This window comes from Papio anubis, chromosome 6 (assembly GCF_008728515.1).
Source record: "Papio anubis isolate 15944 chromosome 6, Panubis1.0, whole genome shotgun sequence".
Lineage (NCBI taxonomy): Eukaryota > Metazoa > Chordata > Mammalia > Primates > Cercopithecidae > Papio > Papio anubis.
Window position 1 is genome coordinate 20,143,697 of NC_044981.1, and position 22,390 is coordinate 20,166,086.

The 22,390-nt window shown below is 41.5% G+C and overlaps 1 protein-coding gene across 7 annotated transcripts in view; it reads right to left on the reverse strand.

The window, feature by feature from the left end:
* Positions 1–22,390, reverse strand: part of MBOAT1 (membrane bound O-acyltransferase domain containing 1) — a 111,566-nt gene that overhangs the window by 29,372 nt on the left and 59,804 nt on the right. For all 7 annotated transcript variants that reach the window (XM_021937029.2, XM_009204494.4, XM_003897109.5 and 4 more), the window contains 4 exons: positions 21,903–22,048; positions 20,457–20,534; positions 15,017–15,112; positions 1,940–1,995 (listed from right to left, as the gene is read on the reverse strand). In XM_021937029.2, the coding sequence (XP_021792721.2) occupies positions 1,940–1,995; positions 15,017–15,112; positions 20,457–20,534; positions 21,903–22,048 (376 nt within the window). The remainder of the gene's footprint in view (positions 1–1,939; positions 1,996–15,016; positions 15,113–20,456; positions 20,535–21,902; positions 22,049–22,390) is intronic.

A 22,390-nucleotide genomic window follows, 5' to 3' on the forward strand; every position in this document is an offset into this window, starting at 1 on the left:
CTCTTCCAAAAAAAGGGGGGGGGGGAATGTAATCTTGAATGTGAGAAAATTACAAAGGAATTATCAACGTTTTCTTCTTTTTATCATTTGTTTGTATCAGAAAAACTCCCAATCAAGTCACATCTGTGCTTTCTGTGAAATGTACACATTAACGCAGAGTCAAAGAAACTGAAGTATTATCTTAAAAGCAATATGTCAACTGTAAAACTGTATATTCAGCTAAGGCTGAGTATGGTCACCAACCATGAAGGCAATTCAAAACCATGCCTAAGAGGAGGTAGAGTATTTCTGGAATTTACTTGTTCCTCCCACACACCAGAAAAAAAAAAAGAAAAGAAGGAAAAAGGCAAGTAAACATTTTGCTGCATTTAAGGGATGTTCCAGGAAATATGGTAAACTGAGAATGCTTTAAAAAGTAAATTTAGGCAACAAGGCTGCTTAAAAAGAAAAAAGAAGCAGTGCTTTTACATTTTTATAAGATCTCATCAAATAGTAATCTCTGGCAATCCTAGAAATTAAACTGATTTTAGCTATTGATTTCAGTTGCTAATGTCTATAACCACTACCAAGGGGACTTTCCAACTACAAGTAGAGTGACTAACTCACCCTGCTTTGCTCAGGACTCTCTGATTCTGGCACTGAAAGTCACATCTTCTGAAACCTTTTAGTACTGGGCAAACCAGGACGGTTGTTTACCCTAGAAAGACTCCATCCTTGGTATAAAACTACCTGGTTCTCTACAGAATGACTAAATCACCAAGTATGAACTAGGGATACACTAGGTCAAATGAAATTAAATCAGTTCACAAGCTTTAAGGAAAAATAAGGAAACTAGCTGTCAGAGATAAATTTCAACCTGTCAACATATAAAAAAAAATGTTAACAGTCAAAAAGTGCTTGTTAGAGCAGTACAAATCCACAGAATATACTTTTACTAATTGTTCCTGGCCTCTCTAAAGCCCATATTGAAATCTTCCACCCTGAAATAATCTTCCTCCCTTTCTTGGAACCCAGTCTGAACAATGTAAATCACACTTTCTGGCCATTTTTAGGCGGTGCCTGAGTGAAGAAAATGTTCAGCTTTACACAAACAGAAGATTCTTCCTTTCCCCAGCTTTGTTGTTGTCGTCGTTGCTGTTGTTGTTGTTGTTGTTGAGTCTCGCTCTGTCACCCAGGCTGGAGTGCAGTGGCACGATCTCGGCTCACTGCAATCTCTGCCTCCTGGGTTCAAGTGATTCTCCTGCCTCAGCCTCCTAAGTAACTGGGATTACATGTGGGTGGCACATGCCACCACGCCCGGCTAATTTTTGTATTTTTAGTAGAGACAGGGTTTCATCACGTTGGTCAGGCTTGTTTCAAACTCCTGACCTCGTGATCCACCCACCTCGGCCTCCCAAAGTGTTGGGATTACAGGCGTGAGCCACCGTGCCTGGCCCTTTTCCCAGCTTTTTATAGGGAATTATCATTAGATAATTTTCCAAGCCAAACAAACAAATGAAAACAAAAACAAAAACAAAAACAACCTAGCATTTAAAAATGATTAACCAGCCAATACTATTTAATCTTTCATTAGCTTGTGAGCTTCTCAGAGATTAAACCAAAGTGAAAAGGATGTCACTTCTTTTCAACAGATTTGAAAACAAAGGGCAGAGAGTATCACAAATTAACTTAAATTTAAAACATTGTAAGGATAGACAGAAAACACAGAGTTCTCAGTACAAATACGTCAGCAAATCCAGACTGCCGATTCCGCAGGAAAATGGTGAATCATGGCTGGAAAAGTGAAAGGCTATGATTGACGAGGCCTGGAAATTTTGAACAAGATAAAGCAAGATCTGCCAGCATTTGTCCAAACTTTGGACTGTGTACACCGTATAAAAAGATGAGCTCTGCATGTCAGGCTCACTCTGAGAACTAAAAGGAGGGTTGCTGTTCTCACCATCATGAACTTGAAATGCCAAGGTTGTGATCTTCTGAGTGACAATCATCAGAGGCCTGGAAGGAAGATAGAAAATAATTAAGATTGGCAAGAAGACCATTGATGTGCTCTGCCTGTGCTCCCACCCAAATCTCATCTTGAATTGTAGTTCCCATAATTCCCACGTGTCGTGGGAGGGGCCCAGTGGGACGTCATTGAATGATGGGAGCAGTTACCTCCATGCTGTTCTCGTGATACTGAGTTCTCACAAGACCTGATGGTTTTATAAGGGGCTTCCCCTTCTCCCTTCACTCTGCAGTTCTCCTTGCTGCTGCCATGTGAAGAAAGACATGTTTGCGTCTCCTTCCGCCATGATTGTTAAGTTTCCTGAGCCTCCCCAGCCTTAAACCTCTTTCTTTATAAATTACCCAGTCTTGGGTATGTCTTATTAGCAGCGTGAGAACGGACTAATACAGCCTTTGGAAAGAAACTTTTATTCTATTTCTCTGGATGGTGGTTTTTTTTATCTCAAGGTTTATTAAATAAAATACAAAAATAATGAATTTGAAATAAACCATTTTTATTTCCCTTCGAAATCACTTTACATAGGTAGATATAACAACAGTGAATAACAAGCTCACATTGGACACTCTTGTGTCGTTACTTGGTGTGGCCCCTGGACCAGCACCATCAGCATGCCCAGGAGCTAGCTGGAAATGGAAACTCCATTCCAGACCTAGAAAATGAGAATCTGATTTTTTGTTTAAACTCTGTTGCCCAGCGGGGAATGCAGTGACATAAACATGGCTCACTGTGGCCTCAACCTCCTGGGCTCAAGCAATCCTCCCACCTCAGCCTCCCAAATAGTTGGGATTACAGTTATGTACCATCACACCCGGCTAATTTTTGTAATTTTTTGTAGAGACTGGGTCTTACTGTGTTGCCCAGGCTGGTCTCGAATGTGAGCTCGTGATCTTCCCACATGAGCCTCCGAAAGTGCTCGGATTACAGATGTGAGCAACCATGCCCACCTGAGAATCTGCATTTTAACAAGATTGCCAGGGAATTCACTCATTAAAATGTGAGAAGAGTTTGTTTGGAAGATACCTAAGCCAGTGCACTGATGCCACCTGGATAGACAGATACACAGGCTCCTTCATCTAAAAGTGTTCTTCTATGCTTTGTTCTATAAAAGGCAATTCTTCCATACACATGAAGTAGAAGACACATTTGTAAAATGCAACCGCCTGTAAATAAACCATTTATTGGCCAACAATAACACCAACTTTAATTTGGAAAAAGCCATCAAATAAAAACTTGCCTGAGAAGTGGCATCTATGTCAACAAGGCTGCCAAGATATCTTAATGAGGGGAAGAAGAGTCTTTTTTTAACAAATAGTATTGGCACAATGAGATGTACACAGGAAAGAACACAAAAATCAATTCAAAATGTATCAAAGACCTAGATCTAAGAGCTAAAACAAGAGAACCCTTAGAAGAAAACATAAGTATAAATCTTTGCAACCTCAGGTTGGGCACTGGTTTCCAAAAGCACAAACAATAAAAGAAAAAAATAGATTAAATGAACATCATTAGAATTTAAATGTTTGTGCTTCGAAGGACACATACCACCCAAGAAAGTGAAAAGATGTTTCATGGAATGCAAGAAAATATTTGCAAACCATGTATCTGATAAGGGACTTTACTAGACTATATAAAAAAAAACTCTTACAACTCAATAATACAAACCACTTTTAGGCCACATCTGATGTTGTCAATGACACTCATCCACTTCTCTGTGAGTCTATTTTCTTATCTCATTACTCTCATCCTAATTCCCATTTTCCATCTCTTGAAAATAATGAAGATATATTGTAAACTATAAATATATGTAAATAAGATAAACTATTTTAAAGAAAGTACCAACAAATACCCTTTGAAATCTTACCACTATTACCCAAATTTATATCTTATTTGCAATATCTTTATGTCTTAAAGCCCAATGGCCAGTGTTCATTATTTGAAACAAAATTGCTAATGTTGTACACGAGGCTGAGAGAGAGAAAGAGAGCTTGGCTGTGAAAGAAGAGAAGGAAGGTCATCTTCTCCACCAGATCTGGTGAGGCAGGTATAGCAAGATGTACTCACAGATGACAGCCACTTACACCATGCTGTTTTACATTGAAAACAAAATTGCTCTCGCAGAAGCATGAGGTTTTGGTCCTAGTAATAAGGGCTACATTAAAGCTTTTTTAGACTAGACTGTAGCTCACCCTCCTGACAACAAGACTTCTGACCCATAACACGTAACAGATGACAAGGGCTATTTTTCTTGAAAGAGATTCACTCTAAGCATCACATTCAAGGTGGTTTCCAAACACAGCCTTCAAAGCACAAGAGTTTTCTTTCCAAAGCCTTTTTGTCTTATTTTGCTCTGTCTGAACGACAAAAAAAAAACCAACCTCCAGGACCCAGCCTTCCTTAAAAAAGCCCAGTGTGCCAACCATGCTATTTGCAAACCAAGTAAGTTCCTATGTTCAACTGATAAAGAGATAAGATATGTCATTGTATTAGCCTACCTTTCTGTCTCTGTAGAAAGAGAACATTTGTTTTCCTCTATATTGGGTTAGACCTAATGTATTCCATGATTGGGTGGTACATGTTAAGCAAAACATTTAGTAGCCTGATATTCACATGTGCTGTGGCCATAAGAATGCACCTCTCAGATCTGGTTCTGTGCGAGTGAGCTGGCCCCATTGCTGCGATTTTACCCATGATCACACTGAGGCCATGCCTCCCTTGGGCTGTTCCCAGCTCTGACTGAGTACAGCAGGGATACTTAGGCAGGCCCCTCCCTACAAACTGTGATTCTCATCTGTCCAGGAATTTTATCTCACTCAAGGACTCCCTACTGAATTTGCCAAAACTGTCTTAGAACTGCACTCCAATCCAGGACCTCTCTTCCTTCCTTCGCTTTTTCCTTCTCAGGCGTCAAACCTACATTTCAATCTGTTGGCTATTCCAGCCTCATCCATTTCCCTCTCCAATTTCCCTAGCAGGCATTTCACCAAACAAATCTCTTATATGCCTGTTTCCAGCTTGGCATCTGCTTTTCAGAGAACCCAGACTAATGCAGTACATAATACTGAATAGCTAGAGCAAAGTCAATAAATACTAATTATTCAATATAAAATCTGTACCATTGGGTCTATGTAAAAGCCATACTGTCATTCCTCAGAAAAGATGTTTTTATAGAAAAAAAATTAGAAGCTATGGGTCAAATGTTGTCACACATCATCTAGACCATACTTTCAACAATATATTGCTTCCATTTTAGATAGCTAAAGAAGTTAATTTAAATATTTAAATTTAACAATCTAAATAAAAAGAAATAACTCACATACTCACATGACTGAGTTTATAAAACATGATGAACTAGTAACTTGTAAAAATGCTGATCTAAAAGCAACTAAAAGGAAAAAGAGTTTAGAATCTTCCTACATGCTTACTTTTGTGCAGTGCAAGGAAAAGCACCATACTGTCTTTCTCAAAACAAGTTCTCTCTGAACACTTTTTAATTTGATGAATTTATTTAAACTTATAGAGAGATCTGATATGAAAATTTACTTTTGCCCAAGTTACTAAGACTCGAGAATCAAATCCTTAGAGTTATTGACTTAAGATAAAACTTAAGTCGTCTATGTCATACTTCAATCAAATCATAAAACAATCCAGAACACATTTATTGATTTATTATTGGAATTCATGTTCCTTTTTTTTTTTTTTTTTGCAAAAAAATACAAAACTCCATACAGAAGAACATACTAAAAGTGCAGGAAGGACAAAAAAAGGAGGAGATCCATAAATGGCTCGTTGATGCAGCCCAACAATTTCCTTAGGATCATGAGGCCTCCGAACTTGAGCTTTCCTCAGATTTTCACTTCTCCAACTTTGGATTTAAACACACTTGTCAATTATAGGATCCAAGGAAACCATCTGACCAGCCTGGAGTTGGACAGACTCCAGCATGGATGAAGTAAGGCTATTTTCCTTTTGTCCTATTTATTATTTTCATTATTTAAAAAAGCCAAAGAAAAATCTTATGTTTCTTCTCGAAACTAAGATAATTAGTCAAGACTAGAAAATGAAATATAATAGAATAGGAAAAATTAAGAGAAAACAAGTAGCTGAAGATATGTTTGAAGTAAAAAGGAAGCTAGAACAATGCCAGCGCCCCCCATTATTGCCTTCTGATACAGACTCCAGGCAATTCACCAGAGGTGGTACCCATTCATTCATTCCCAACATCAACTTCTAACCAAAAATAACTTATCCTTAAAACATTAAACAAAATCTTAGATTTGAGCAATATTTCAACAAAACCTACCTATTTTACCTTAATCTTTGGACCTAAAGTGGTAGAGTTCTGATGTCCCAATAAAGGTAGGATGGGACAATGAGATAACCCAGCCATTGGTTACTGGTGTCGGAAGAGCCAACCAATCACACATCTGGCTGGCCAGCATCAAGATGAACTGACATTCAAGACTCTGATATCATCCTAACAGGTAATTTTAGAACCAAAAGGCTCTACTTCATATCTATATTACTTCCTTTGCTTATAATAAAAATCCACTTGTGGTACTTAGATAGTAGAAAAGCAGGAAGTCAGGCAAGCAAGAAGTTTGGCAGGGGAGGAGAATACAAGTTCAACAAACTTCCACTCAACAGCAACCTAGACCACTACTGCCATCTTGCACAACTCCAGTGGGTGCCAAGATACAATGTGACTTGTACAACCTGTAGCTCAAACCCAGTAGCAAGCGACAGAGAAAGCTTAAGCAGCATTTCTTCACCTCCCTATTGCTTCTGCCTCTCCTATACCCTCCCCACACTCCCTGAATGACTGCAGAGGAGGAGGACGATATTACAGCTTCAGTGAAATGCTCCCAATTCCTATCAATTATGCCAGCATGAAGGGAGAAAATAAGCGACTCTAGAAGTTGCAGCAAAGGAAGTACATAGTTCTACCGGGCTCCCTAGGGATGCAAATAAAGGCAGAGATCACTCCTCTGGACTCATTTGAGAGTTCACTGGTATCTATTCAGAACCATCCAGGGGTCAACTAGAGTACGAAAGCTTTTACTCTTTTAATTTCTTCAAAAATTTAACTTCTATATTTTGGCACTCAACAGCAAAATCACCAATTCTCTATTTGAGCAAGAACCCATCGAATATACTTGGTATAACTTACGTCTGCAGAACTGAATTCCAAGTAACTGCACTAGTTATTGAAAAGCTGGCAGCAGCATGAAAAAGAAATCTGAAATAAACAAATCTTGAAATCTCTTTGCAAATATCCTCTTTTTTCCTTATTATAGAACCCAATTATTTGAACTTACTGGCCTGGTCAGATGGAGTGACCAAGATGTCACAAACCAACAGAGGAAAACATTGTGCATGAAACAACAGGACAAATGATCTTCATCACTAGCAAGAGGTACAGGCAAGTAATATTTCTATTACACCTAGTTAAGGCAACAAGGAACACAAATGGCAGTTGTTCCAATTCTGTTAGCTTCAGTGTACCATAACCTTTTAACATGCATGCAAATATATTTAAATAAAATTCCAGGATTTTCTCTCATTATTATAGTAATATAAAACAGTAGAATGAGTATCAAAATCACCAATACTGTTTTTGCATTTTCAATATTTCCTTTCACTCTTTTTCTATATAGGTCCACATTAAAAAGAAAAATGCAATCTTGGGACATGTATTTGTCTTGCGGTTTTTATAGTCTTTGAAAATATCATTTTCAATGGAGGCATATTAGCACCATAATTTGATCATTCACCTCTTTTAGACCATTTAGGATGTTTCTGGTTTATCACCATTATTGACAACAGCTGAACATCTTTATGAACAAATTTTGATTTCCTTATGGTAATTTAACTCCTAGGAATTTATCCTATCATAGGACATGAACTTAAAAAAAAAAAAAATCTTGCTTGAAATGGATGGTGAAACTGCCTTCCAGAAGAGTTATTTATGGCAGTTTACACTCCCCCTAGCAGTACATAAGAGTTCTCATCTCACAGTGTTTGCAACAACACGTGGGCAAATCAACCTGCCATCGTGATGGGAGAGCAATTATCTGCCTGAATCTGGCCTACCATGGCAAAAGGACATAAGAGTTCTTGCTGGGGCCCTCCAAAGAAAACTCGATTTGCACCCTTCTGTGAGCAAAAAGGAAGAATCAGTTTGCTCTCACACACCTAAAAGGAACTAAGTACCAGCCATATTACAAGCAATCATTGAGCTTCCCCCAGGAGAAGAGGAAATACTCTAGTGCTTTTAACAGCCCACATTCACAGAGAAAACATATAGGACATTCACCACCACATGTATTGATATGAATTGTATCAGCAGCACCAATAAAAGTGTGTCTTGTTTGTTTCTCTTACCATTAATTCCAGTCCAGTCCATGAAAACTTGATTACTCTTAGAATGATAAATACAATTTCAAGTCCCAGAGTAACCTAAAGTACAAGTTTATGTGTTCTCCAAAATTACACACACAGACACACACACACGCACACACATATATATATATGTTGTTTGACACAAACACTAACCTCATCTGATCCCATTCAATTCCTATCTGTGCTCTTATTCTGAAGGCATAATAAAGTATGCTAAATATTTAGATTTGCATGCATGCTCAAAAGAGAATGGCTATACATCAGGCTGCTTTAAAACACCAGGTTCAACTTCAAAATACTACTTTATCTCTTGACAAAATCCTAAACAAGATATTTCAACTGCAATAGTAGAGTTAAATCAATTCCATTCTGATGAACTTGTGGTTTGCTTGCATGCCTGTAATGAGAATAAACACTGGTAAAGAACCTCTCTAATTGGCAATTTGTGATTTAAAACATTTTGTCAATTTCAGGTTGGTATGTACTCTCCATGGGTGTTAACTGACATTACCCAGGAAGAGGGATTTATGGTAGTGAGGCAGTGTGCCTTTATGGTGGTAGGGAAAAATAATGCTGCTTAATAATGATAAAAAGAAAAAAAGACAACACACCCTTCGAGAACTAGATAGTAGGGCCACTCAGTAATTAGAGAACTGAATCACGTGCAATTTTCAAGCAGAGTTTTATTCTGTATTATTTCCCTAACAACAGTGTCCTTTCTAGTTCAAACATTTTATAGTTTTGTGGGTAACATCAGAGATTTCTTAATACAAGGAGATCCAAAAAATGCCAGAGAATAAACAACTCTCGAGGACATTTATCAAGACTACGTGGCTGAAAGCGAGGTTGACAGGAACTGATTTCCATCCTCCTCTGGTGTCAGACCCCCAAATCCACGACATTCAGAAACACGTGACTGTTTTCCACAAATGCCCTTTATTTTTTCCCTTTGGTAACTTCAGAACTCTGATTACACCCAAAATGATGTAGAAATTATTCAAGAGTTTATGGTTTTAATAAAACAAATGGAGATGTGACAAGAACAGCCAGAGATGCAGACGGTAGAGGCATCCTTATCCCGTACGATCAGGATCAGGGGACGGTTGTTAATTCATCAAAAAGTGGGGATCATAAAACAATGCGCATGAGCTTCCTAGGGCGGCTGTGAGAAATTACAAGCTGGGTGGCTTACAACCACAGAAATGCTTTCTCTCACAGTTCTTGAGGTTAAAAGTCCAAAATCAAGAGATCTGCAGGACTGGTTCCTTCTGGAGGCGCTGAGAGAGAATCTGCTCCGTTCTCCTTCCTCGCTTCCGGTGGCTGACGGCGACCCTTGAGCCCCCGGGCTTGCGGCTGCAGTACTCCAGTGTCGGCCTCCGTCTTCACACGGCCGTCTTCCTCTATGCATGTCTGTGAGTCTGTCCCTCATGGCTTTCTTACCAGGACACAGTCATACTGGATCTAGGGCCCACTCTAATCCAGTGTGCCCTCATTTGTTTGTTTTGTTTGTTTGTTTGTTTTGAGACCAGGTCTCACCCCATCGCCCAGGCTGGAGTGCAGTGACGTGGTCTCGGCTCCCTACGACTTCCATCTCATGGGTTCAAGTGATTCCCCTGCCTCAGCCTCCCAAGTATCTGTGGGACTACAGGTGTGTGCCACCACACCCCGCTGATTTTTGTATTTTTTTGCAGAGATGGGGTTTCACCATGTTGGCCAGGCTGGTGTCAATCTCCCAGTCTCCCAAAGTCCCAAAGTGCTGAGATGACAACTGTGAGCCACGGTGCCCTGCCCAATGTAACCTCATCCTATCTTAACTAATTGCATCTGCAAAGACTATTTCCAAATAAGGACATATTCTGAGGTGCTGGGTGGACATGAATTTTGGGAGGATACTATTCAACCCAGTACACAATGGTACACTCATATTTTAACCTTCTTTTTTTTTTTTTTTTCTAAGACAGGGTCTTGCTCTGTTGCCCAGGTGGAGTACAGTGGCATTATCACAGCTCACTGCAGTCTTGACCTCCTGGGCTCAAGCAATCCTTCTACCTCAGCCTCCTGAATAGCCAGCACTACAGGTACACACCACCACACCCAGCTGAGTGTTTAATTTTTTTGTAGAGATGGGGTCTCACTATGTTGCCCAGGCTGTTCTCAAACTCCTGGACTCAAGTGATCCTCCCACCTCAGCCTACCAAAATGCTGAGATTACAAGCATGAGCCACCGTGCCCACCTTTAACTTTCTATACAAACTTAAAATATGTAACTAGACATTCATTCTGCAGTCTTTGCTCGCTTCTGTCTCCTATCACCGGGCCTGGTGATAGGACACCAGGGTTCCCCAGTCACTGCCTCCTGAATAATGAACTAAGGAGCTTTCGACACAGGACCAAAGTGTTTCCTTGGAGTGTAGAGCTGCTGAAGGATGGCATCTCTCTCACACAAACCCCAGCCACTACCTCCAGAGTCATTCCCTCTAGCACAGGCTGAGAAGGTAAAAGAAAGTAAAGATGCTTGCAAAAGCCATCTGAGTGAAGAATCCTTCATGTTTATACTTCCTTCTCCCAACCCCCAATTCTTTCAGCATTCTCACTCACATTTAATTCAATGGCAATTATTTTTAATAGACTAAACTTATTTTGGTGGCTCTCCAAGAGACCCAACCTAGATTTAGAGAAACTATTCTCTCTCCTTTCACGTTCATATATAATAAGCTTACATGTAAGTTGTGATGGTCAATTTTGTGTGTCAACTTGACTGGGCTCAGGGATGCTCAGATAGCTGGTAGAACATTGTTTCTTGGTGTGTCTATGAGGGTTTGCAAAATAGATTAGCATTTGAATCCATGGACTGAGCAAGGAAGATCCACCCTTGTCAGTGTGGAAGACCATCATCCAATCCTTAGAGGGCAGGAACAGAAAGGCGAAAGGAAGGACTCATTCTCTTTCTCCTTGAGCTGAGACATCATCTTCTCCTGCCGTCAGGTATCGGAGCTCCTGGTTTGCAGGCCTTTGGACTCTGGGACTTACACCGCTAGTTCTCAGGCCTTCAGCCTCAGACTGAAACATACCACCAGCTTTTCTGGATCTCTAGCTCACAGATGGCAGATGGTGGGACTTCTTGGCCTCCGTAATCACATAAGCCAATTCCCATAATAAATCCCCTCACATAAAAATCCTATTGGTTCTGTGTCTCTAGAGAATCCTGATACTGATACATACATACAACGGCAATAAACAAGTTTGGGAATAAACACATAAGACACTAGCTAAGTGTATGACACAATGGATGAGGGCCACCAGCTACAAACACTCTGTGCACCAGGGACAAGATATGACTGACAGGCAATAGTAGCACCAACCCTTCAGAGCCAGGCAAGAGACCTCCTGCTACCTGAGATCCAAATGCATGACTCTGGGGTGCAGGGAGCCAGGGGGAGGGAGGGAATGAGGACCAGGGAAGCTTTTTAAGGAAAGTGATATTTGAGTTGAGTTTCTAAAAATAAAGTAAGAGATTTCCAGGTTGACAAAGATAGGAAGGGCTTTCTATCAGGGGAATGAGCAAGGCACAGGCACAGAGGCAGGAACTAACCCAGCGTGTGTGCAGACCACAAACTTTTCTGCATTGTACAGTGGGAGCAGATGGCAGGAGATGAAGACTTAGCAGGTCCAGAGCATCATCAGCTTTGTATTTTAGAACCTCATTCTCATTTTTTCTTTTCTTTTCTTTTTTTTTTTTTTTTTTTTTTTTTTTTTTTGGACACAGTGTCTTGCTCTGTTACCCAGGCTAGAGTGCAGTGAGCACAATCATAGCTCATTGCAGCCTCAATCTCTTGGGTTCAAGAGATTTTCCCACCTCTACTTCCTGAGTAGCTGGGACTACAGGCACGTACCACCACACCCAGCTAATTTGTTTTTTTGTTTTTTTGTTTTAATTTTTAGTAGAGATGTGGTCTCATTATGTTGCCCAGGCTGGTCTCAAACTCCTGAGCTCAAATGGTCCTCCTCCTCCTCTTGCTACCTTGGCATCTCAAAGTGCTGAGATGATAGGTGTGAGCCACTGTGCCTGGTCTAGAATCTCATTCTGATGAGTGTAGAGAGCAAAGACTGGAGAAGGACAGAAGGAAGGACAGCCAGTCAGGAAGGTGTTGCAGGCTTGGGGTGGTCCAGGGTGGTGGCAGTGGGCATGAAGGGCAGTGGGCGGATTCTAGTGATAGACAGGCTGTCGCACTGAGAAGACCTGGTGACACAAGGATGCAGGTGGTAAAGGAAAGGCTCTCTCGTACCTCCACAGGCACCTGTCTTGCATTTCTGTGCTCTTGCAAAGCCCTCCCTTCTGCCTGGAATATCCTTCCTCCTGCCTAGAATACACAGTGTCTCTGGAACCTGGCATTTACCTAACATATTGGGCACTCAAAAGTTGTCGCAGAAATGAATAGATGCTTCCTGCCTTAAAAAGAGAAGAAGATATATATGAGTCATAGGTATTAATGTCATTTCAGCCAGTCAGCAATTTTTATTTAATATCCCAACCAATATGGATGTTTAATAATGAGTCTCCTAGAAACCTTAAAGAAAAGAATAGTAAATACTAGAGTATTTAAAGCATTCATTTCTTGACCACCTATTAAGTGTCAAGAACTTTTCTAACTATAGAGGGGCTCTGGGGTGAAACCAAAAAAGTGGTTTGTTGATGGAATGCTATGGAGAGCTGCAATCCCGTTTAGAGATTCCTTTTGCTACTACACCTGCCTGGCTATTTTGTTATCATTGTTGTCCCCATGTTTTCCGTATTTTACTAGCAAGGCATGTTGGGCTTTTTATTTCTTTTGTTTTTTGTTTTTTTAAGACAGGGTCTCGCTCTGCCACCCAGGCTGGAGTGCAGTGGCGTGATCTCAGCTCACTATAACCTCCACCTCCCAGGTTAAAGTGATTCTCGTGCCTCAGCCTCCTGAGCAGCTGAGAGGAGGTGCCTGCCCCGACACCCAGCTAATTTTTCTATTTTTAGTAGAGACAGGGTTTCACCACGTTGGTCAGGCTGGTCTCAAACTCCTGATCACCTCAAGTGATCCACCCACCTCAGCCTCCCAAAGTGCTTGAATTACAGGCATGAGCCACCACGCCCGGCCTGCATATTGTTAAAAAAACAAAGTCTGTGAATTTCTTTCTGAAAGACTGAGAAAGCATACTCCACAATGTGGGGGAGAAGGCATACCACTGGAAGAAAAACAGGTAAAATCCCAGAGGCCTGAGGGTAAGAAGAACTTATGCATGCAAAACCAGTCTGAGACCAAACCATGGTCATAAAGATTTAAATGCAACAATCTCTGTCCCAAAACAACACTCTTTGCCTTCCTGAGCCCTTTCAAGGTGGGATAGTTGAGTTGCACAACTTGCAAAGTTAATGAGCCATAAGCACTCACTCCCTCATTTCACTGCCTGGTCGCCAACAACTCACTGACAGAGGTACAGTCCAACCTGAGTGGGAAGCTTGGGTTCTTCCTGTCCTCAGGCTGCCTGCAGAGAACACAACCAAACTCCCAGGAAGTAATGTGGACAACAGATCACGCATCACCAGGAACAGCTCTGCTGTAATATTCATTCCTCAAGATTCACAAACAGTTGTTCCTGAACTAACCTCAACAGGGCACAGACTTCTCAGTGTTCTATCCACAGTCTTTACCATGTGACCAGTCGGAATGGGGTGGCCCAGCAGATTAAGGCCATGGTGATAGACAAAATGTTTACAAATTATCCTTCTAGTTGCTGAAGGTCAAGGAGGCCTGGGGGCCGGGGCGAGGGCAGCCAGGAACACTCAAAGCGGTCAGGGTAGTAGGTATTTATCAGCTAGTATGAAATAATTTCTATATTAACTAGTGAGAGATGAAAACCCTAACACAGGGATAGAAAACCAAATACTGCATGTTCTCACTTCTAAATGATGAGAATATGTGGATACATAGAAAAAACCACAGACACTGGAGCCTCTCAGGAGGTGGAGGATTGGAGGAAGAAGAGGATCAAGAAGAATAACCAGTGGGTACTAGGCTTAATACCTGGGTGATGAAATAATCTGTACAACAAACCACCATGACACAGGTTTGCCTATGTAACAAACCTGCACATGTACCCCTGAATTTTAAAAAAAAGGAGTTTAAAAAAAGAAAGAGATGAAAACCACCCTTGAGTTCAGAACCTCAGAATAGGGGTTGATAAACTTTTTCTGTAAAGAACCAAATGGTAAATATCCTAGGCTTTGCAGGCCACGTGGTTTTTCACAACTACTCACCTCTGCCACTGTAGTGTAAAAGCAGTCATAGACAATACATAAATGAGTAAGTGCCTGGTTGTGTTCCACTGTAACTGTAAAAGACAGGCAGCAGGACAGATATGGCCCACAGGCTGTAGTTTGTGATTCCTGTCTTACAGCATAGCAGAGCTAATAGTCCTACCAATCAATCAAGTCTCGAGCCTCAATCTCATTAGTAGTATCTTACCAACTGATCTAACCAAGCACCAATGATTCTTTTGTGCATGCTTGATGTTTACAGACCCCAAGAGACCAAGTCAAAATCAGCAGTCAAACCCCTCTCCCTAAAGTAAGATACTCACCCAGAAAAATCCGTAGTGAGAATTCCATAGTGGAAGATGTATATTCGGCTGATGTGGCATATTGTAAGATATCCCATGGCTACAAAAAAGGAATATCTGGAAGCAAAAACATAGATGATCAGGTTATTATGCATAGCAATTACACACTTAATGTTCCCCTCTTCCTCTCTTTCACCCTCCACGTGCAATTGGTCTCAATGTCCTATCTGGTCCAGCGACATCCCAGTCCAGCTTTCCACCCACTACTCTAGCTGAGCCCTTCATCTCTTCTCACCTGGACCACTACAGTGGCTGTCAGCCTTAGCTGCATAATGGAATGGAGCTTTGCAAACCACAGATCCCTGGGACCTGCTCCCAGCTATTCCTGTTTAATTCCTGCCACACCTGGCAGGTGTAATGGAAGTGCACAGCCAGGGCTGGGAATCACTACCTGTAAGGTCTCACACTCAAGATTCTCCTCTTCACAGCCCTCACATTTACATGATGATTTTTGTAAAGTACAAATCATCGCCATACTGCTGGCCACTTCCTCTTTAAACACTTTATTCTCTTGGCTTCCATTCTCCTGTTTTCTTCCCACCTCTCTGGTTAATTCCTCCAAGGCTCCTTGCTCAGCTTTCCTTCCTCCACCTACCCCTCAAGTGTTGGCATTTCCAAGCTCAGCTTGGGACCCTACCCATCCATGCCTCAGGCTTCAATTACCACCTGCTCATGAGCGCCCCCTGGCTTCCTTCAGAGATATGTTCCTGACCACCTTATAGTGTACACTAGCAATATACACACAAGCCACACAAACACACACATCCACATATAAGTATTGTCAAATGTGTAATTATAAATATAGGTGATAAGCTGTGCAATGAATGTTTATGTCTCCTCAGAATTCCTATGTTTAAATCCTAACCCTCAACATTAGGAGGTGGGTCCTTTGGGAGGTGACTAGGTTATGAGGACAAAGCCTTCATAAATGGGATTAGCCCTCTTACAAAAGAGACCCCTGAGAGCGCTCACTCTTTGAGCTATGTGAGGATACAAGAAGATGGCAGTCTGTAACCCAGAAGAGAGTCCTCACCAGAACATGCTGGAACCCTGAACTCAGATTTCCAGCCTCCAGAACTGAGAATTATTAATACATTTCTGTTGTTTATAAGCCACCCACTCTACATACAGTACTTTGTTATAGCAGTCCCAGCTAAGACAATCTGATTAACACCCATCTCCCTGACCAACCTGTAAGCTCCATGAGGGCAAAGATGGTCACCTGTGCTTTGTTCACCATATCCACCTACTGTGTGTCAAATGAATAAACAACTATGTGACTGCTACTCTTCTTAAAAGTCTCCAGTGGATCCCACTATCTAGTGAAATTGCAACCCCTGAACACAGCATGCAAGGTGCTTCACAAGCTAAGCTCTACCTCACCTTTCTGGACTCATCTCCAGCCATGCTCCATGTTTACCTTACTCTCAAATGACACTGCACTGCTCATGTTCCACAATGAAACTCTGTGTTTTCAGGCAAGGTGTCTTTCTGCATGCTCCTTCTTCTGCCTGCAATTCGCATCTCCATCCAACAGTCTATCTGGAACCTGCCTAATTTTCAGATGAGGCTCAGCTCCAAAGTCACCTCTTCGATGTTCCTTGGCTTGGTCTTACTCCATGCATCCCACCACATCTCCTGTTCCCCACCCCCAGCACAATTCACTGCTCCACTGCCTGTATGTCTCTAGTACTACATGCTAACATACATAATTACAATATTAGAATTATTTATGTATGTGTCTGTTTCCCCAACTCACTGTGACCTTGAACATCCCTACCCTTGACCTGACACGTGGGAGGGGTTCAGTTACTGTTAGTTGAAATGAACTGAAATGAATACATTACATATTTGAAGTGATTCAGGAGCCCATCAGATATAGACATAAATTCAGAAGGTATAACTTTTAAATATGTGCCATAAAACAGGGAAGAGGTATATTCTGATATTAAATTATATTGAAATCACATATTCACATTAAAATAACTCATGAAGACTAGATCAGCCTAAGGAATAGTAAAGTAGGGATAATAAAAATTCATTTGGTAGCAAGGGATAGCCAGACTTTAAACAGTGTGAAGGAGTTCTGTAAACTCTAAATCACTATATAACTTTTAAGTGCTATTCACCATTATTTGCAAACGAAGTGGTTACTATGCAGAAAAGATTTTTTCTCTACCGTGGGTTCATCCTAAACCACTTCCAAACCAGGAAGATGGTCAACAATGCAAATGACTAAGAGAAAATAACTCCCTTAGGAGCTGAAGCAGGAGTGGAATGGAGTTAGGCCTTGTCGCCTCCAGCAACTGTTCCCTTTCTCCAGCCAATTCATGAAGCTCAAGGCAGAAACACAAAGCTGACGCAAAAGATAGATTCTTCCAGAACCAATTCCAATGCAGCCATGCCTGCTGCTTCCCCTTTGTCCTCAACAGGAGTTAGACCTGTACCTTCCCCTGGCCCACAGGAGAAAGAAAGCAAGTTCAAGTCAATTGTTGTAAGACCCCGCCTGAGAACAGTGCCAAGTGCTGAGTCCCAATACAATAAGGCAACACATTCGTGCCCTGGCCAAACCTAAAACATCTAAGAAATCAAGAAGTGGTAGCAAGAACATGTATTCTACAGACTGACTGTAGATATAATTTTGCTGCGTCCCCACCCAAATCTCATCTTAAATTGTAGCTCCCAAATTCCCACATGTTGTGGGAGGGACCCAATGGGAAGTAATTGAATCATGGGGATGAGTCTTTCCTATGCTGTTCTCGTGATAGTGAATAAGTCCCACCAGGTCTGATGGTTTTATAAAGGGGATTTCCCCTACACAAGTTCTCTCTTGCCTGCTGCCATGTAAGACATGCCTTTTGCCTTCTACCATGATTGTGAGGCCTCCCCAGCCACGTGGAACTGGGAGTTCACTAAACTTCTTTTTCTATACAAATTACCCGTCTCAGGTATGTCTTTATCAGCAGTGTGAAAACGGACAAATACACAGACCAGTAAGAGCTCAAATCCCAGCACTGGCAGAAGTAATCCGTGGTGGGAGAAGTTGGCAAAGCAGTTATTCTAAGAAGGAGAGGTGTGGTAGAGATTGGCACATGAGGCCGGGTGCGTGTTATCCCAGCACTTTGGGAGGCCAAGGTGGCCGCAAGTTCAAGACCAGCCTGGCCAACATGGAGAAACCCTGTCTCTACTAAAAATACAAAATTAGCCAGGCATGGTGGTGCATGCCTATAATCCCAGCCTCTTGGGAGGATGAGGCAGGAGAATCACTTGAACCCAGGAGGCGGAGGTTGCAGTGAGCCGAGATCACACCATTGCACTCCAGCCTGGGCAACAAGAGTGAAACTCCATCTCAAAAAAAAAAAAAAAAAAAGAGATTGGCACATCAGACACAGTGGTTACATGGGTGTGTTCACTTTGTGGAAATTCATCAAACTGTTTACTTATTTATCTCTCTGAGCTTTTGTCTCATCTCCGGAAAAAAAAAAACAAAAAAAAAACTATATTCCATAGTGTTGTCCTAGAGTTAATATATTTGAAATTATGAAATATTAAATAACAAATTAAATGATATGTTAGATAATAGTTTATATGTTAAAAATGAAATAAAGTACATTAAAAAGAGCTTGGCTTCAGACTTGGCACAAAGCACGGACTCCAGCATTGATAACTGCATCACCAAGTTCTCACGCTAGGCCCTCCGCCCCAGGAGACACAAGCCATGTTCTGCTCCAGCTGGTTCATATAGGGCAAACTGATGCCTGTGACTTCTGCCCGAAACAGTGGCTTGGGAAGGAAACATGGGAGTATCCCTGAAACTTTCTAAACAAATGCTGTATAACAGTCCAGAAACGGCTTAGTTTTGGCCAGGCGTGGTGGCTCATGCTTATAATCCCAGCACTTTGGAAAGCCAAGGCAGGGAAATTACCTAAGGTCAGTTCAAGACCATCCTGGCCAACATGGTGAAACCCCGTCTCTACTAAAATTACAAAAATTAGCTGGGTGTAGTGGCGGGTGCCTGTAATCTCAGCTACTCGGGAGGCTAAGGCAGGAGAATAACTTGAACCGGGGAGGAAAAGGTTGCAGAAGAGCTGAGACCATGCTGTTGCACTACAGCCTGGGCAACAGAGGGAGGTTCTATCTCAAAAAAAAAAAAAAAAAAGGATTAGTTTCATATGGCAGCAAATACTAATCTTTCCCTCCTCTTCTCAGCCAAGTAGCAGAACTCTTATCACTGATTCAGTGAAGCAAAGAGGAGAGCAATTCATACAGAATCATGACATCATGGTACTGAAGAGAACTTGCATTCAAACTGCTGCAAACCCAGCATTTTGCAGGTGGGAAACCTGACATATGTAGAAGCTGCACGACCGGTCCAAATTCACACTGCTAGGAGGACCTTGATTTCCTGACTCCAGCCTAGAGCTCTTTCCATAAACAGGAAACAACGCTGAGACTTTTAAAAAATTTACATTGAGTTCATCCAAGGGGAACTGTGAAACAATTTCCACTTCGGCAATATTGGCAACCACAAGAGCAAACCAAGAGGAGCATCAGCCAGGCGTGGTGGCTCACACCTGTAATCCCAGCACCTTGGGAGTCTGAGGTAGGCAGATCACGAGCAAGAGATCGAGACCATCCTGGCCAACATGGTGAAACCCCATCTCTACTAAAAATACAAAAATTAGTTAGGTGTGGTGGCATCGCACTGTAGTCCTAGCTACCGAGGCTGAGGCAGGAAAATCCCTCATTTGCACTGAGGTGTGAGGCTGCAGTGAGCCAAAAATTGTACCACTGCACTCCAGCCTGGGCAACAGAGTGAGACTCTGTCTCAAAAAAAAAAAAAGGACCATCTTGTGCTGGCCTCTTTCCTTCTTGGTCTGATGGCAGAGCCCCCTGCTACCAAAATAATACCATATTGGCACCATCATACCCTGTCTGTAAACCATGTGACTCTGCCAAGGCCAGAGTATTCCATTCCTAGACACTGGAATGGAACTCTGTGAACCTGAACACAGTGAAACAGGCCCAATATGAAGGAAGTGTGCGCGTCAAGTTCCTGATCCTCTGAAAAGTGGACCCCACCCCATCAGCATCACAAAAGTGTGGGAAGAGCTGACAAGTTACAATGTGTAAGGAAGTTGGGAATGTGCTATACAGTTACACCAACATTATTATTAATCATTTACTATGTAATTGCTTCCAAAACCAAGTTTTGGAAAAGCCAAGCCTTTTCACCCTCTAGTTAAAAAATAAAAGCTTTTATAATCATTTTGTCATCATATGAAACATTTCCAAAACCCATTCTTTCCAAATTAGAAAAATGGATTTCCTATTTCCTTTCTAGAAGATCACACACACAAAAAAATATCTCACCTTGCATTGTTCATTCCCAGTATCTTACCTGTGAATATTGGATACACTGGCAGTGACCATGATTGCATAGCACATTAACACCAGCACAAAAAGATGCACAGAGTACCTTTAAGACATAATAGGTAGGGGGAGGAGTAATGAATATATTTCATATTAACACACCTTTTGGTCACCCAAAATGTGAATCCATCACTATCCCCGCCAAAAACACAAATGATCAATGATCAGTAACTCGTGTTTATATGAGAGAAAATAAACCAAATATTTTTCTTTTATGTAATTAAGATGCTGTATCTTAAAATGACACAGGGAACTCATGATGCAGTTTGCCAACTGCAGGGCTAATCATGTCAGGAATCCATAAATGGAATGCTTACACTTTTTTCACACATGCAATTGAGAGTCCAGAGAGATGAGTTCTTTCTTTAAGACTTTATTTTTTAAACTGGGCTTCCCCAGATACCAAGACTTCTACCTGGTGGCTGATTTAAAATACTCGTCCTTTCTCAGATATTTGTTGAAGGAATAGGGGCAGAATTCTAGTATAGTACCCTGAACAAATGCACAAAATTCCTGAACGTGTACTTCTCAATATGTTGGTCTCCAAAGCTTCTTCCCTAACACCTTTCAGGGTATTTGCCCAGCTTACTAGTAGAGGAAAGTACAATTGACCAGCTTTCCCTGTTAAAGAATGATTCGCATTCCCCCAAGATCTGCACCAAACACATTGTTCCACTCTGGTGAAATCCAGGACTTACACTCACGTCTCTAGCAGTAATGCAAGAAGTACATCAACATCTACAATAGTTAGGAAAGGTTCCTTTTGGGAAAATTAAACCTTATAGCATCCCATTTACATGACTGGGAGGGATCTGTAGAAGTCTAATTTTAAGAAAAAATGGGCTGGGCACGGTGGCTCATGCCAGTAATCCTAACACTTTGGGAGGCCAAGGCGAGTGGATTGCCTGAGCTCAGGAGTTTGTGACCAGCCTGGGCAACACGGTGAAACCTGTCTCTACTAAAAAATACAAAAAAAAATTACCTGGGCATGGTGGTGTGCACCTGTAATCCCAGCTACTTAGGAGGCTGAGGCAGGAGAATCACTTGAACCCAGGAGGTGGAGGTCGCAGTGACCCGAGATCGTGCCACTGCACTCCAGCCTGGGCCACAGAGAGCGCAATTAAAAAACAAAAAATTAAATTGGAAAAAAAAAAAAAGAAAGAAAAAATGAACTATACTGACTTCCAATGGATGGTCAGTTTATTGGCTCTCATAGTAATTGGAGATTCCAGGTTCTTACAGTAAATGGAGATTCCTGCAATGTCCTTATTATCCTACTATAAGGTATTTACAATATAAAATTTTATAATACATATTTTATAATACCATCTATTTCTTGCTTTAGTGCAATTCCAAGAACATTGCCACAAAACATCCAAATGACCAAATTAGAACATATGAGACTCATACTCACCAGCCGAAACAAAAGATGACAAAATAGATGCCAAAAATGGTGGCAACTGCATGCCGGACATCAGAGCTGGTTGTACCAGGACGTAAGTAGATGCGAAACCAGAAAGCAGCAAACAGAGCAACAAGCTGGCATACCACAAAATTCACCTATGACAGGGAAGAGAAAATGAAAACCTTTATTGTTTCACTTTTCTGTGAACTTGCTCTTGCTTTTTGCAGATTTCCACATCAAGAGGCTTCTCAGACTTGGATTTGTTCTTTCTCCCCAATAGATTGTTTGGACGAGGAAATGAATATAACAGAACAAGATAACTATATCCTCATGTGGTATAAGATGCGACAAACCCAACAGTTTCTTCTCTAACCTTTAAGACTGGCCAAGGTTGCCTTCCCACCCACAAGCAGAGGGCTTTTCATGGAAACAGCCTAAGCTAACTGTGAGCTCTGTTTAGTGGGTCTCTTTTCCCACCCCCAGCAGGACCCTAAGAC